The following is a 17501-nucleotide window of genomic DNA, read 5'->3' as shown; positions in this document are numbered from 1 at the left end:
ATCCACCGTAGTGTGTGTGTATTAATCCTCACAGGGCCTTCCGAGTTTACCGGGTACCCCACCCGGCTCTCAGCAGTTATCTGACACCCAGATGAATCTGAACCTAGCGGAATTTCTATTTCAACGGAAATGTTTCACATAGTCACGTGATTTTACTAATCATATCCACGCGTACTCCGCAGAGGGGTACAACTTCACGAATATCACAGTAATGAATGGGGGGGCATTCTCACGGAAATGATCATCAACATTTCGGAATCCATCGCCAGACCTAGGCCATCTGGACGGTCTGCGACCTAGCCAGCACCAATGACTCATCTTACTACGACACACATGCAACACGGTGGGCCCAACTGCTTGGTCAAGCCGGCTCCATGACTAGAATGTCTAATGAAAGGTACTTCATCTTTAATTCTTGAAAATTTACATTTTCAGATTTCATTTTTTTTTCAGGTACGATACCCGGGCTGGCAACGAGGCCTTCCGTCGTCTGTCGTTATTTTTGTTTCAAACTTTCAATGCTTGGTCTGTTCTAACAATTTTTCAAAACGACACCTTTTTAGCCTTAAAATTTTCATTGCATTCTTTCATTGATATGGAGGAAAGTTTTATGGTACCAGTTGATGGTACCAGTTGATGCTCACAAGGATAACTTGCAGTTTGTCTGGCCAAGTATTGTATGTTCCATCCAAAACGCGTCTTTCATAGCTGATGACTGTGTATGTGGATAAGTCGGTTATGGTTAAATGATTTTATCAGTTAACAATATTTTTGCTTGCTAGGAATTGAGTGGTCTGGGAAGTAGAAAATTAATAAATTCCCAAGCTGTTGATGACCGTTACAAAAACATAAGTGAAGTAGCCAAAACACGATCCATCATTTCTTTAGGGCTGAGTTGCTTTAAACTGTCAGAGTGTGTTTAAATTTTAGTGTACAAACTTTCAATTTCATGGCATTATGTGCTGAAGACTTTTTAGTTGAACCATCTGCTCTTCAGTTTCTTGTCACACATGGATTTGATTTCAACAAGCAATATTCTCAAGGTGTCCCATATAATAGAGGAAATGATACCAGCATGGTATAAGAGCTTAATGGTAGGGACACTCCTATCCCTGGAAAGTGTCGTCGTTTTCAGGAATGTAGTTGGCGCTGCTAAACAACGTAGTCGAGATTGTTAGGGAGGTATAGGAAAAAACATGTTTTTCGATTTTTTTTTTAGTTGTAATGTTTTCATAGCTACCAAAATTTTTATTCCTATAGAAAATAGCTTTATATATACTGTTCATTTTTCAGAAATGAATTAAAATTAATATGTAAAAAGTTATGAATTTTGAAAAATCGCTCTTTTTACCAACGGGGTTTTGAACATTTTTGGCGCGTATATAAGGGAAACTTGGTTGGGCAATTTTCCCCATAAGCCCGCCAAATGGTTGCTTATATATTCACTAATTTCAAGCAATTAAATATGCAATAACCAACTGTAATGGACTGTTTTTTTGCTTCCTTCTACTAAAGCCACCAATTCATTGTCTTTTTATCAGCTCCATTGACTGCATTCCAACAAAATTTTAGAGGTCGTTCCCTTTTGAATCCCTCACAAACCACATATTCTTTGTTTTTTTTACAGCTTCATTGACTGCATTCCAATTAATTTCAGAAACCATTGCCTTTTGCACTCCTCAAACAACCACCACTGCATTTTGTTCCCAACAGCTCCACTGACTGCGTTTCAACACCTTTGAGAGACCGTTCCCTTTTGCATCCCTCAAACAAGCCCCCATTTATTTTGTTTTCACATGCTCCATTGACTGTGTTCCAACAATCTTCAGAGACCGTTCCCATTTGCATCCCTCAAACAAGCCTCAATTCTTTGTGTTTTCACCAGCTCCATTGACTGTATCCAACACCCTTGAGAGACCGTTCCCTTTTGCATCCCTCAAACAACCACCTATTCCTTGGCTTCTCAACAGCCCCTTTTGCTGCATTGAAGCCCATTTCAGAGACTGTTCCCTTTTGTACCCCTCAAACAACCACCACTTCATTTTGTTCCCAACAGCTCCACTGACTGTGTTCCAACACTTTTAAGAGACCATTCCTTTTTGCACCCCTAAATCAGTCACCACTGCATACTGTTTTCAACAGCTCCACTGACTGCGTTCCAACACTTTTAAGAGACCGTTCCCTTTTTCAGCCATCAAACAACAGCTTTTGGATACTGTTCTCAACAGCTCTCCTGACTGCGTTCCAACACATTTAAGAGACCGTTCCCTTTTGCACCTCTAAACCAAGCAACAATTCATGGTATTCCCAACTGCTCCACTGACTGCGTTCCAACACTTTTAAGAGACCGTTCCCTTTTGCACCCCTCAATCAACCATTACTGCATTTTGTTCTAAACAGCTCCACTGACTGCGTTCCAACACTTTTAAGAGACCGTTCCCTCTTGCAGCCTTCAAACAACCACTATAACTTTGTCAGAGTCATAGAACCCTGGTTCGTTCACGACAGGGGGGGAATCGTCTGTCTTCGTGCTAAAATTCGGAAATAGCAGTCAGAGCCTCCAGCGGGTGTGTAATGCACTACATCGAATGCACCAATAACGAAATGTCTTTGAAAACTTAAACAGCCAATTGCAGCAGTGATAAGGAAACGAATGAAGCAGACGACACTTGAAAAATTGGAGAATTTGTTGGAGTTCGAAAACAACCAACACCAGATCAGTGCACCTAATATATATATATAAAAAAAAAACAATTCGGTAGGTATTGAATAATAACATACAATTTATTTCCTCTAATTTTTTATCATATATATTATCGTTTATTTTTCAACAACTTGCACGAGGTAGAATTCCTTAAAGAGTACGAAACAGTAAATAAGTATTAAGCGAGTTTTGACATTTTAGCATTTTTTCATACAGCGATTTGTTGGTTGAAAACCCATCGCAGACGCACGCTTTCACGATAGCCCCAGCATTGAAAAGACGTACAATACTTTTCGTAAGAGTCGGTTTTGAGACCCGGAACAGTGCAGTCACCTACTAACCGCTCTCCATTAGTGCACAAGTCAAAATAAGGGGGCGTACCCCCCATAAGCCCCATGGCAAGCATGGACATCAACGAGGACTACGTAGATTCTGAGAACTTCTCTCTTGAATCTGAGAACATCGGAGACCCTGAATCACCAACGGCCCCACTAAAAAGGAAAGGAGACATCGCACACGACGTTAGACCGAATCCCAGATTCTCAGACCTTTTCAACAGCCCAGCCAGCGGTGCCCCAATCATCATCCAATTAATCAGCGATCCATGCTCGTTCCGCCCCTGGAACTTCACAGTCAAGAAAAACTTCATCGCCGGACTTATGACACTAATTGGCCAAGTGAGACCAGGGACAAAGTGGACGCAGCGTGGGGAACTCTACATCTACCCTACTTCAAACAAACAAAAAAACCTTCTACTCCAGCAGACACAAGTCAACGAACATGTAATATCCTGCTCATTATGCAAATCGGAGCAAGAAGTTAAAGGTGTCATGTACAATGTGCCGCCGAACAACACGGAGGAAGAACTACTAGACCTTCTGTCCAGCCAAGGTGTCATCAAAGTAAAGAGATTCTCAAATCTCGGCCCGAACGACGCCACGAATATCTTACCCATGGTAACACTATTCTTTAATACCAAAACTCTACCACGGGAAGTCACCATCGCTCACGAAATATTCACCGTCAAAAAATACATCCCAAGACCATCGCTCTGCCGGAAGTGCTGGACTTTTGGCCACCCAGAAGAAGTATGTTCAGTACCACCAGTTTGCAGAAAATGCGCCAGCACACATGAAGAAGACGCCCAGTGCAAATCCCCCCAAAAATGTCCAACATGCTCAAAAAGTGACCACGCAGCAGGAACAGCAGCCTGCCCCATCTTCGCAAACAAACAAAAAATCATCAAGTTCGCGTATGAAAACAACATGTCAGTTACGGAAGCCGGCAGACTCCACTCCGGCCCCACGCCCGTGTCAAGCAGACGGCCACCGGCCTACCAACACACCACCGAAGACGCGTCAATCCGACAGAAAATCGACAGCCTCAAAAAGAAAATCGAAGAAATGCAGAAAACTGCCCAGAAACCATCTACTCCACCCGAAACAGAGACGAGACTCCAGATTGTTGAGAAAGAAATCTCATCAATGAAAATCCAAATGGCACCACTACTCAAACTAGAAACGCAGATGTCAACCGGATTCACCAGCCTCGACAACCGTATGACCATGCTCCAAGACATGCTGATGAAGGACCTAAATGACCGAGCTGCCCGACGGAAAGAAAAAGACCAGATGAACAGACCAGAACATCCAAAGGATGGAACCCCCAAAGGAACCATCCAAACCAAATCGTCGACGACAAGATTCGAGCCACCCGGAAAAATTAGGAAGTCATGACCCCCCCACTCAAGATACTTCAATGGAACGCTAGAGGACTCTATAAATCTAGATTGGAAGAATTCAAAAACAATTTACGATTCCACAACCCTCACATTGTTCTAATAAGTGAAACCCATTGGAAAAACGAATACAAAGTGAAATTCTCATCATACAACTCTTTTGTTCTCAATCGTGTCAGTCAAGGAGGAGGCGTAGCGATCCTGACCAAGAAGAATATGCAAGCTACCACACTCGGCGTCGAACCCAACGAGAATTTTGAAGCTATTGGAGTCACCATCAAACTGAAAAACAAAGAAGAATTAGAAGTGCTATCCTTATACTGCCCAAATGGAAACCGGTGCAATTATGAAGAAATTGAAAACATACTCACCAACACCGGAAATAGTGTCATCGCCGGTGGCGACCTAAACGCTCATTCCGAGCTATGGGAAGACGGATACCCATCCAACACCTGCGGCAGAATTATCAAAAATTATCTACACAACGAAAGAAGGTTCATCCTGGCGACACCAAAGAACCTCGGAACGAGACCAAGTTTATCCGACAACCGTAACGCCACAATCGACCTAACACTGTGCACACCCGACATAGCCAACTTAACAACAATAAGGACTGGTCCGTACTGGGGAAGCGACCACCTGCCCGTCTTCATGGAAGTTAAACTAAACTCGACCCCCCAAGCACCACCAAAGTCAAAATGGAAATTCGAAGAATCTAAATGGCAGAACTGGAACGAAGACATCACGACCCAGTTAAAGAATAACAACCCATCAACCAGGGACCCTGAAGCGGCATACAACAACTTCTACTCATCCCTCATGATCTCTAGTAACAAACATTTCGCCCCAAAAAATAGTGATTCCCACCGTGAGCCTAAGAAACCCTGGTGGACGTCGGAGTGCAGAGCTGCAGCAAAGAATGCAAAAAAAGCATTCAATACCTGGCGCTCTACCCTTCTGCAAGAAGAAAAGTCAAACCTGAACAAAATGGAAGCAATCAAGAAAAGGACAATATTGACAGCCAAGAACAATGCATGGGAGAAACACCTAGATACGATGGACGCCGGCAACTCATCAAAATTCTGGAAATTCTCCAAGGCCATGATGAACGGAAGGAAAGATTACACCATCGCTCCCCTCAAGAAAGCCAACGGTGACCTGACTGCAGACCCCCTAGAGAAAGCTCACATCTATCTTGACCATTTCTCCCCACCATATGATAGTGACCAGTCCAGGATGCCCTCAAACCCTGAGTACGAGGAAGAAATAAACAAGAATCTCTCCGGAACCGACCTAGATCCCATCAACTCGGATTTCAGCCTACAAGAACTAACCAGGAGCTTCTCCCAACTCCCCGACAAAGCTATGGGCATCGACAGAATATACAACAAGATGTTGAAGAACCTGAATGCAGAAAACCGCAAGACTCTCCTACAATTGCTCAACCTATTGTTCAGAAAAGGATACGTACCGAAGGAGTGGAAATGCGCAATTGTGACACCCGCCCTAAAGCCAAACAAACCAGCAGGAAGCGCCGACTCATACAGACCAATCTCCCTCACTTCATGTCTCTGTAAAGCTATGGAGAAAATGATTAACAACAGACTGAAGTGGCATCTAGATCATCTAAAATTACTCCCCAAGGTCCAGACTGGATTCCGAAGAGGATGCACCACCACAGACAACCTGATCCGGATAGAGTCAGCAATCAAAAGAGGCTTCAACAACAGCCACTCCACCACAGCAATCTTCCTAGACATATCCAAAGCTTATGACAATGTCTGGATAACTGGACTCCTGTTTAAATTAACAAAAGCAAAAGTTAAAGGACACACCCTGTTATGGCTTAAGAACTTCCTTACCGGCAGAAGCATCAGAACCCGGGTAGATGACAACCTCTCTGATGAAAGAGAGATATGCAAAGGAGTACCTCAAGGAAGTGTCCTCAGCCCCCTACTATTCAACATCATGCTCGCGGACTTTCCAATGCCGGTCAACGGATGCGAAACATCCCTCTTCGCCGATGACGTCGCGATCTACTACACCGCTAAAACGAAGAAAGAGGCAGAGGGTCCACTCCAAGACCTACTAGATAAGATAGAAGAATGGGCCATCAGTTGGAACTTCCACTTCTCCGTGGATAAATGTGCATCGCTAACATTCACAAAGAAAAGGACAAATGAACCAGGACACCGATTTAAACTCAGTGGAGCCGACATAAGTGAAGTGTTCCAATACAAATTCCTAGGAATCACACTGGATCAAAAACTCTCATGGGAACCCCACACAAAGACAATCATCAACAAGATACAGAAAAGAGCTAACTTAATCCGTACGTTGACATACGGAAAGAATACCTTGAAACTGCCACTCCTTATCCGCATCTTCAAAGCCATGATTCGGAGCGCATACGACTACGGCTCGTTCGTCCTTGGATCCATGCCTAAAACAAGATTAAACAAGCTTAATCAAGCCCAAAATCAGATTCCCCGCATCATACTAGGCTGCTTTAAATCTACCCCAAGAGCTCTACTAAACATGGAAACCGGCATCCACCCAGTTGAAAGTAGATGGGAACAACTAGCCTACAGATACCTCATCAGACTTAATGAAAAACCATGGAACCCAGCGTATGACACAGTCCAACAACTAATCAAAGCAACGGCGAAATGGAAACCCAACAGCACCCCAGCAGCCATTATCCATCTAAGGAAACTAGACCAGACAACTAAAACCCTCTTCAAATCCCCCGTCTCGTATACTCCGGAAGTTGAACCTCTCCCGCCATGGAAACACTTTCACATTCCCACCAAATACTTCCCTCTTAAGAAAAAAGAAGCACTCAACTCAACTCGAACAGCCCAAATCTTCCTGTCCCTTACTTCATTACAAGACCCCAACCACCTAGCAATCTACACTGATGGATCAGTGTGCGAGTCTTCCAAAACATCCACATGTGCATTCTACGTTCCCCTACATGGAGAAAAAAAAGGCCTGGTTCCTTCAAAAACCCACCATCAGCTTTATCGCAGAACTATATGGCATTAGGCAAGCCCTCTACTACCTGAACGAGCACAAAATTCCCTCAGTCACCATCTACACTGATTCCAAATCAGCTGTTCAAGCAATTTCAAATTTCAAATGGGAAGCAAGTCCAGCAGTACCTGAAATAATCAATCAAATTAGAAATCTTAATTCATCGGGGACACAAGTCACTTTAATGTGGATACCTTCACATGCTGGGATACCAGGAAACGAAATTGCTGACCAACTGGCCACCGAAATCCGAAAAAAACAAAAAAGGACCTGGGAAAATACAATCCAAAACAAAATAGACATTAACCAAACCATCAACAATGTCAAATCTAAATACAACAATATCACCTTCAAGAAACTGAAAACACAAACAAACAACATGGCGGTGACGCAGAGAAACGAGACTGGAGTCTTACCTTGGCACATTAACAAGAAACGAAATATCCAAACAGCAATGCTTCGGTTACGCAGCGGGCACAATAAACTAAACCACTTCATGAGCAGATTGGACCCCGAAATACCAGATGAATGTCCTCACGGGTGCCCAGAACAAGAAGACGCGACACATATACTCCTCTACTGCCAAGAATATTCTGAAGCGAGGGACAAACTCGAAAGGAAACTCATCCCCCTCAACATCCCGTTCGACGTACCAACTCTACTAGGACTGAATGGCTCCATCCCTAAACACACGCAAACGAAAATAGTGGTTTCCCTCATAGCCTTCCTTCTTGAAACACATCTGATTGAAAGAATTTAATTTAACCGTCCAAATTCTGTGTTATTCCCCCCTCCCCTTTCTCATGTCTATTTTTTGCCTCCGTGCTATGTAACTACAACAAAAATCCAATAAACCGAAGCGAAGGTGTGTAAGGGACGCCATAGCGACCCGTAAACTGTCACCAGTGGCAACCAGCCATGGCCAGTAGCACCTACCGTATCAAATCAAATCAAAATACTTTTCGTAACGAGTTCTAGTAATACTACACCGGGAGCACCACCTTTAGTGCCAAACCACGCAAATGGCTGGATCCAACCTTGCAGAAATGGCCTGAAGACGAACATCAATACGTGATCAGCAAGTCCATTTGGAACCATGATGGTAGTCTCCCCGGCATAGTCGACGATGCCTTTCCACTTAAGACTTCTAGTATCGAATCTCATGTCTTTGGTTATAGAAATTTCATCCCACATCAGTGTGCCCCAGCGTTCGAATGGTTGCAATCCTTTCGATGCCTCCGATATATGCTCTAGCGCAAGTGAATTGAATCCGAACTTGCACTCCGCGGAGCTTAATAACCTCCTCATAGTAGAAAGACTTGGGAGGGGGAGCAATCCATTCGCTCTTAGATGTACATATGCTGTGTGACTTTTCATTCTGAGAATGGCACACTGAATTAGGAAGGAGTGTTCGAATCGCATTGTGCGACGGTGTTTGTCATGCGCCGGATCTATTGCTGCCTTGGCAATAAACATTTTGACAACCTGTTTCTCCTGAAACCCGAGGATACAACCGGCCAAAAAAATGAAAGGCAAGTTAATATTCATATCTATACCAACGAAAACTATTGTTATATTTCTAAGTTTGAGATGCATAATCGATAGGAAGACATGGGCAATCCTTTACTTTTACGGAAGACCGGAAACACGATTAAGTAACCACTCGTGATAAGAGAAGTCAAGACAATTGGTAAGTAAATTTGACTTACTTTTAAATTACTTTTTTTTAAAAGGTCCAAGTATTCAAGAATCAGAAGAATTAAAATCTTATATCTCAAGAAAGTAAGTCTTATTGCAATCTCAATTTGTAATATTTACCGTTTCAGATAGATGCATTAGTAGACGGTCGAGTCCATTCCTTGAATCCTTGAGGACCATTAACCTACACTCACGACGCAATTTGGCAATCATAGTTGATGCATCCTGTAAATGCAATGTAACATTTTTACGATTGTTTCATACTTCTTTTTGCTGATTCAAATTTTACCTTTGCCCTACATTTGTAAATGTTCTTTTGCATCCGACAACGATACAGTTCTTCATTTTTCTGGGTCAATTCAGATTTTTTTTTTGTGGAGTCTGATTGTGTTAAAAAATCTTCGTGCTTTCTGCTTTTCATCCTTTTCTGTAGGTAACATTTTAAAGTGCTACATTTCACACATCGTTTTTTTGTCCATTAGAATTTTGCAGAAGCCTGATCGAATGACTCCATTGGCGTCAAAAACTACAGAGAGCCGTAATGAAAACTCGCCATCTTTAAACTGGCTTCCAACAATACCAACGCAAATGTTTTTTTCGTGAAAATTCCTTATTAAGTTTGATATGTCTTCCATTGATGAAAAATGAGTAGGAATACTGTTTGGTGCAATGTGCTTTCCATTAAGATGATACGAAACCTCTTGTGAGTTTCGGAATAGTATTGCTTTCACTGTCACCGTTCCGTTAGATAATGGGTCCGTGTAAATGCAAAGTATGGCGTTTTTGGCTTGGTTGAATGACCATATCCAACCGTCAGGTAATTCCATTTGGGACACCAATGTGAAATACGTGATGAAGTTTGGTTTGAAGTTCTTTATACTCTCATCTGAAAAAGAACGAAAATAAATGATGATTTATGTAAGTAACGACATATCACGATTATTGGATGCACGTACCTGTAGTTGAAGATGATTGAGCAGTACTTGTTATTTCTGCATTTTCATTAACGGTTTCTTCAGTTGTAATGTTCAATTCTGATTCATTTGAGGTATTCGGATCATGAACATCATCCATCGGCGTCAATTTCACCACTGTCTATAAAAACAAGTATTGGTTTTGATAAATAAATATGAAAAGAAGTTAATTAACATTGATAACGATGCTTACTGGTAGTGACGGTATTGTTTCTACGACTACTAATGCAGGTTGTTTAGCCATAGCTGGTAACTGTTTTTCAACTGAAAGGTTCTCATCTGGAACGACTTCCATGGGGGTGGCCAAATCATCAGAAACTATTTATATAACAATGTCTTAATATAACATAACATCATTTTTGAAATTCAAAAATTACTCTTTTTATTTAGGCTGCTCTTCTTCGCAAAGGCATATCTTTCTTTATTTGGATGCTTCCTGCACTTTTAATCGACAGTAGGGTTTGCTAAATAATTGAAATGTTGCTTAGCATGTGTAAATACAACTACAGAACTGATTTTTACCTATTGAATTGTTTCTCCTATTCACATTGCAAATGCTTTGTAATGGTTGTCGGGAAGTTTCATCTCAATAAAAATTATTTGGTAACTGGGCAATTCCACTCCATATTGTAAAAGAATTGTATACTTACTGGGTGTAAGGAAATATCTCGGAATGGCTCCTTCCTTCAAAACCCATCGTTTAAACGGATGAAACACGTTTAATACTTCAGTCCCTCTTTTTATGTCATTCTCATCAAAATGGCGCGTGCAAATACGAGAAGTGGTCGTCTAAACGATTGACGGTATTTGCTGTTGCCATAATCCTACGGCTGTTTTTGGAACGGAGAACACAGCAATTCCACTTTTTATTTGCGCACTTTTATAGTATGTTGAATTACAATGTGGAACAGCACAATTGCCAACCATTTTGGCGCAAATCCCGAATTTCTAGAGCTTCTTTACATCTTACAGCTTCTTACATCAATAGGAAAAGCGTCCAAAATGGCCGTCGAAAACTCAGTTTTCTCTCGATAGATGACTCTGATTTTAGTTTCCACCACTGTGCCCCGCCCCAAAAACGTCGAAATTTCAGACATTCAGACCAACGAAACGCGGTATAGGGATTCCTCTCAGCCTGAACCAACCAGGGTTCTATGACTCTGACTTTGTGTTCTGCGTTGAGATTCAAAACTGATAATATATATATAGGTGTGTGGCAACGCTGTCCTCTCCTCCTCCCCTTGGCAAATGCTAAAGGGGTCTCTCTCCCTGTTCGTCTGCTAGTCTGACGGCGTGTTGATTGCTCTCTGCATGTATTTCCCTGTGATCCGACTCTACGGTTAATTATCTGGTTTGAATAGACTTTGTTCCACTTGATTTTGTCTACTTATACTTAGAAGAGTAAGGTATAGTTTCCAACAGGTTATGGGCCCAGAAACGTAACTTAAAATTTACTTTGGCAAATATTTCTTCTATGTACAGAGGAGTGAGATGGCAGGGCAAGATGGCCGCCCCCACTACACAGGGATAAGATTTGATGGCACGAATTTTGATTCTTGGCAATTTGGAGTCAGACTGGTTCTACAAAGTGAGGAGCTCTGGACCATTGTTAAAGGGAATGAGATGAAACCTCAGCCGGTGAGTCATTTAAAAAAAAAACTAAAATTATGAGTGTATGTGTCTTGAGCTGCAATTGTTGATAACTCTAGCCTTATGTCTGGACTAGTAAGTCGGAATAGAGTTTCGAAACCTTATATTCTATCTATAATCTGCAAATTTTTTCGACATGGATATTACTTAATACTCATGTGACTCAGCCTCACGAAACACAATTTAGTTCGCCATATTCACACTAGGTGGCACCACCTGAACACAACGATTTGACAGTTGACACTCTAGGTAGATGGCCTAACAGATGAAGACAATTAATGTTTGTTTCCGCATGTAGCTCATGTGAGGTATGATTTTAAAAGGTTTTCCACGTGTAGGCCACGTGAGTAGAGATAGATTTCCATATGTTGGTCATATGAGAGAAGAAGAGTGTACCACACGAGAGTGTGAGATAATGTATCCCAACTCAAGAATATTTCTCAATATCCTTTCAGATCATAAATGAAGAACGAGTTACCAATACAGCAGCAATCAGCGCCTGGGACAAGAAGAATATATCTGCGATGCGGATTATTTACTCATCAATTCAGGAGGAAAAATCAAGAGCTCTAATGTCATGCGACCTGGCTCAAGAAATGTGGAGCCGAATGGAGACTGCGTACTCGGAAACTCCTGACGAGATTGCCCCGGTATTGTGGAGGAAGTTCTATGGATCCAAAATCCAACAAGGGCAAAGTGTCATGGAGTTCATGACGGAAATGGAGCAAATAGTGTCTCGCCTGAGGGCGATTAATGGGATAGCCCTTGAAGACGGCCAGATCATTACGCAAATACTAATGTCTCTTCCACCTAGCCTGAAGCTGAATTTTGTAGTAGCGTGGGACAGTACCCCAGCACAGGAGAAGACCGTGAAAAACTTGACAACCCGTCTTGTTAAATTAGAGAAAAACGTCAAGCAGAGTGAAGAGGAAAACTCGTCTAATGCTCTGGTGAGCATGAGAGTATCTGAAAACAAAAACTCAGGAGAATCTGAAGAGAAGGCATTTCCGGTCCGGGACAACAAGTTGAAAAGAGGAAATGAAGATAAGCGAAAGTGCTGGGAATGTGGAGATGACTCTCACGTCAGAGCCAAGTGTAGAATCTTTAAGCGCCGCCTAGAAAGAGAAGAAGACGATCGAAATTACAAAAGAAGAAGGTACGAGCCATCAAACCGAGAAAACAACCGACATCACGACAGAAACTCTGAGAGCAGAGACAAGCGGCATGATAACAGAAACCGGAGAGACGAAAACAGGGGTCGAAGAGAACATAGTTACTCGGCAATGCAATCAAGAGATAACAACAACAACAAACAGTAAGAGAACAACAACAAAAAGAGAGGTGCCCTTTTATTGTTTTTATTTTATATAAAGATCAACAGGATGGTACGCAGACTCCGGCGCAACCCAACATATGACGGACGATAGAGGATTGCTTGGCAATTTCGTCCCAGTTGAACATGACAAGTGGACCGTCTCCGGGATTGGAGAGGCAAAACTCTTAGTAGCAGGACAAGGAGATGTAAATCTACATGCCACAGTTAACGGGAGAAATCTTAGCGGAACCATGAGAGGAGTGTTATACGTCCCAGGCCTGGGGATCAACCTTTACTCCATTGGAACAGCCACTGATGCTGGAATTGATGTGCTTTTTAGCAACAATACTGTTTCCTTCTCAAGAGATGGAACAGTCATTATGCAAGGGAGAAGGTCCGAAAAAGAGGGTCTCTACTATCTGGATATCCGTGCAGAGGAACACAACATCAGAACTGAGAGAGCCTTGGTGGTCACTCACGTGGAGCCTCTTTCCCTCTGGCATCAACGATTGGGACATCTCAACTATAAGAAGGTTCTCAAGATGGCTTCCCTTGGCAGTGTAAAAGGACTTGCGCTTTTCAATGATTTCTGTCCATCCAACCACTGTTACGGCTGTCTACAAGGGAAGATGTGTCGAACCCCATTCTCATCTACACGTACCAAAACAACCCAGATTGGCCAAGTGATACACTCGGACGTCTGTGGACCTATGGAAAGAGCTACACAAGATGGAGAACGCTACTATGTCATCTTCAAAGACGGGTACTCGGGATGGTGTGAAATTCAGCTGCTCAAACAAAGGTCTGAGGTACCCAAAGCCTTCAAGATCTTCTCATCAAAGATGGAAGCTGACACCAACAAGAAGATCAAGGTTCTACGCTCAGATGGTGGAGGGGAGTACTGCAGTAAGGACTTTCTAGATTGGCTGGCCAACTCTGGAATTATTCATCGGATAACACCACCCTACACCCCACAACACAATGGAGTGGCAGAAAGGTCCAACCGGACGATTGTCGAATCAGCTCGGAGCCAGATGTATAGCAAGAAGGTTCCGCTTGAACTCTGGGGCCTAGCAGTTCAGTGTGCAGTCTATGTCCAGAACAGAACAACGTCCTGTACTAACAGTAAAACCCCCTTTGAACATTGGTACAAGAAGAAACCAGACATTTCTCATCTTAAAGTCTTCGGGTGCCGTGTCTTTGTTCATGTGCCTGACGAGAAAAGAAGAAAACTTGACCCCAAAGCAACAGAGGGCATGATGATGGGATACTTGGACGAATCTAAAAGTTGCTACAAGATCTGGGACCCTATCACTAGAAAACTCTAGATCAGTAGAGATGTCATCTTTGAAGAGGAATCCATGATGAAGTTTGAAGGCTTAGATGGCACAAAGGAGGAAGATTATTATTCGATTTTTCCAATCATCGACAAAGAAGTGGTAATGTTCCTTTGTTAATAAGTCATGGATAGATATATATTTTTTTTTGTTTCCTCTCTCTCCATATATTATTACTATAGCCTGCTGGAATAAATGAGAATGTACCTGTGGATCAAGTAGAGCAGGGTGAAGTGGTAGCCCAAGATCAGGCCCAGAACGAACTCGATGCTCACTTACCAGATGAACCAATCGGCCATGAACAAGAGGACGATCAACTGGTCAACCAACCTAGACCTGATGGTGCTGATGAGGATATCGAAGAATTCTTTCATGAATGGGAAAATCCACCTCCTAATCCCCCAGCTGCACAACTTCGTCGTTCACTGAGGACTCCGAAACCGACTGAAAAGTATCGCCTATTCAGAGGATACCCATCATCTCTACCTGAACTGCTTGACAAATCGGAGACTGATGTAGCTACCTGTTTATCAACGAAGATATTTGGAAAGCAGAATCTTACTTTTCAAGAAGCCCTGTCGTCAAAAGAAGGGGAGCTGTGGAGGATAGCTATGGACGATGAGTATGCATCTCTCATGAAAAATAATACTTGGAACCTTGTCCCACTACCCCCTGGCCGCACATCAATCAAATGCCGTTGGGTCTATGACATCAAGCCAGGCTACGAGGGAGTTCCGGAACGTTATAAGGCTCGACTTGTCGCTCTAGGATGCTTTAAAAAACCTGGACTCGATTTCAACCAAACGTATGCTCCAGTAGTAAAGCTGTCAACACTTCGACTTATTCTCGCTCTGATTGCTGTCCACGACTTGGAGGTTCTACAACTTGATGTTAAAACGGCCTTTTTACATGGACGAATCGATGAAGAAATCTAAATGCGCCAGCCAGAAGGGTATGTGGCTCAAGGTCGTGAGAAATATGTGTGTCGTCTGGTCAAAAGCCTTTACGGGCTAAAGCAAGCACCTCGGGCGTGGAACATTGAACTCAATGATGCCATCGTTAGATACGGCCTTATTCGCTCCGACGAAGATCAGTGTGTCTATCATCTTGTCGAAGAAGGAAGTTGGATCCTAGCTATTTTTTTCGTTGATGATGGACTCATCTGCGGTACCAACGAGAAAACCCTAGAAAAATTTGTGGATCACCTTAAAACGAAGTTCGAGTTACGTACTCTCCCCGCAGGACGGTTTTTGGGAATCACAATTGACCGGAACAGGGAGAGAAGACATCTAAGCATATCACAGCCTGACGCTGTTGACACTATCCTGAAGAAATTCAAGATGGGAGACTGCAACAGTGTGTCTACTCCAGCTGAACCAGGCCTGAAGCTGTCCTTGAATATGTCCCCACAAACTGATAAAGAAGTAGAAGAGATGAAGCAAATCCCATATAAGGAAGCAGTCGGAGCACTTCTCTACCTCTCCACTACGACAAGACCAGACATCTCGTACGCAGTTGGGCAAGTAGCGAAATTCAACCACAATCCAGGAGTCCAACACTGGAAAGCGGTGAAGCGCATCTTCCGCTACCTGGCTGGAACTCGAGAGTATGGAATCCTTTTCTCACCTAATCCTTCTGGTAAAGAAGAGGAGATAGTGGACTTTACTGACGCTGATCATGCCGGAGATCCGGACGACCAAACATCTACATCTGGATGTGTCTTCATCTGCCACGGAGGATCCTTTTCCTGGTTCAGTCGGAAACAAGGTTGTACATCCCTGTCAACAACTGAAGCTGAGTTTGTAGCAGGCGGAGAAGCAGCGAAAGAAGCCACATGGATAAGAGCCTTCCTTAAAGAGATTGATAAAAGAAATTTAGAAGCCATTCCTCTCTTCTGTGACAACCAAGGGGCCATTCGTGTAGCAAATAATCCGGAGCTACACAGACAGATGAAACATGTTGAACTCCGATTTCGTTTTGTACAGCAGGCACAAAAGACTGGAGTAATTGATGCTTGCTTTGTCGACTCTCGGAACCAGGTGGTGGATATCTTCACGAAGGCGTTACCTACCCCAAGTTATCAGTATCTCAGACAGAAGCTCGGTGTAATGGACTGTAGAAAGAATAAGGAATAATAATCTCAACAATGTTGGGAGTCTTGACCTTCTCTATATCACTCAATAGTTTGATTTAAAGTGTTTTTGTTGACAAGTGGTATATGTGTCCAATGCTCAGTATCCTCGTTGTTTATCCTAACCCTATATGAAAATTTGCTTCAAGAGGAGGTATGGGAGACTCAGTTTGAGAGGAGGTGTTGGAGATTGCAAACTGATAATATATATATATGTGTGTGGCAACGCTGTCCTCTCCTCCTCCCCTTGGCAAATGCAAAAGGGGTCTCTCTCCCTGTTCGTCTGCTAGTCTGACGGCGTGTTGATTGCTCTCTGAATGTATTTCCCTGTGATCCGACTCTACGGTTAATTATCTGGTTTGAATAGACTTTGTTCCACTTGATTTTGTCTACTTATACTTAGAAGAGTAAGGTATAGTTTCCAACATTCTGGACAGCTCCTTTTACTGTGTTCCAAAATTATTAAGAGACCGTTCCCTTTTCCATCCCTCAAGCAACCACCAATTCTGTGTTCTTGACAGCTCCATTGACTGAATGCCCCCAACCATGAGAGACCGTTACCTTTGCTTCCCTCAAACAACAACAGCTGCATTTTGTTCTCAACAGCTCCATTGACGACATTCCCACACTTTTGAGAGACTGTTTCCTTTTGCTTCCCTAAACCAACCACCAATTCATGGTGTTTGGACAGCTCCTTTGACTGTATTCCAACACCAATGAGACCATGCCCATTTGCATCCCTAAAAAACCACCTATTCTTTGTCCTCAACAGCTCAATTGACTGTGTTCAACTACCATTAAGAGACCGTTCCCTTTTGCATCCCTGAAACCATGCAACAATTCATAGTATTCCCAACAGCTCCACTGACTGTGTTTCAACACTTTTAAGAGACCGTTCCCTTTCTGCACCCCTGAAAC

At 42.8% G+C, this 17501-nt stretch overlaps 2 protein-coding genes and 2 long non-coding RNA genes across 4 annotated transcripts; 1 reads left to right on the top strand and 3 right to left on the bottom strand.

Moving 5' to 3' along the window:
* Positions 1-2830: 2830 nt before the first annotated feature.
* On the bottom strand, positions 2831-9344 carry LOC123477496. Its single transcript, XM_045180881.1, has 3 exons — positions 9297-9344; positions 8438-8972; positions 2831-2994 (listed from the first exon to the last, which is right to left on the bottom strand). The coding sequence occupies exons 1-3, from the start codon at positions 9312-9314 to the stop codon at positions 2855-2857; spliced, it is 693 nt and encodes a 230-aa protein (XP_045036816.1). The 5' UTR covers positions 9315-9344; the 3' UTR covers positions 2831-2854.
* On the top strand, positions 3030-4533 carry LOC123477495. Its single transcript, XM_045180880.1, has one exon. It carries the CDS (start codon positions 3100-3102, stop codon positions 4438-4440), a length of 1341 nt encoding a protein of 446 aa, XP_045036815.1. The 5' UTR covers positions 3030-3099; the 3' UTR covers positions 4441-4533.
* LOC123477498 lies at positions 7487-8115 on the bottom strand. The gene is made up of 3 exons (XR_006652633.1): positions 7895-8115; positions 7673-7748; positions 7487-7606 (listed from the first exon to the last, which is right to left on the bottom strand). It is a non-coding gene; the product is annotated as an uncharacterized LOC123477498 (long non-coding RNA).
* On the bottom strand, positions 9343-11199 carry LOC123477497. Its single transcript, XR_006652632.1, has 6 exons — positions 10801-11199; positions 10673-10735; positions 10528-10614; positions 10344-10468; positions 9466-10271; positions 9343-9401 (listed from the first exon to the last, which is right to left on the bottom strand). It is a non-coding gene; the product is annotated as an uncharacterized LOC123477497 (long non-coding RNA).
* Positions 11200-17501: the final 6302 nt, after the last annotated feature.

This window comes from Daphnia magna, unplaced genomic scaffold (assembly GCF_020631705.1).
Source record: "Daphnia magna isolate NIES unplaced genomic scaffold, ASM2063170v1.1 Dm_contigs074, whole genome shotgun sequence".
NCBI classification, from domain to species: Eukaryota; Metazoa; Arthropoda; class Branchiopoda; order Diplostraca; family Daphniidae; genus Daphnia; species Daphnia magna.
Note: the sequence above shows the minus strand (reverse complement) of the source record. Positions and strands in the feature narration are given on the sequence as shown.

What these genes read in the sequence shown, in the direction of transcription:
- LOC123477495 (XM_045180880.1), top strand. Translation starts at nt 3,100, where the DNA reads ATGGCAAGCATGGACATCAACGAGGACTACGTAGATTCTGAGAACTTC.
- LOC123477496 (XM_045180881.1), bottom strand. An exon ending in ACTAGAACTCGTTACGAAAA is followed by an intron (nt 2,995 to 8,437) that starts GTATTTTGATTT and finishes CTCTTACGAAAA; the next exon opens with GTATTGTACGTCTTTTCAAT.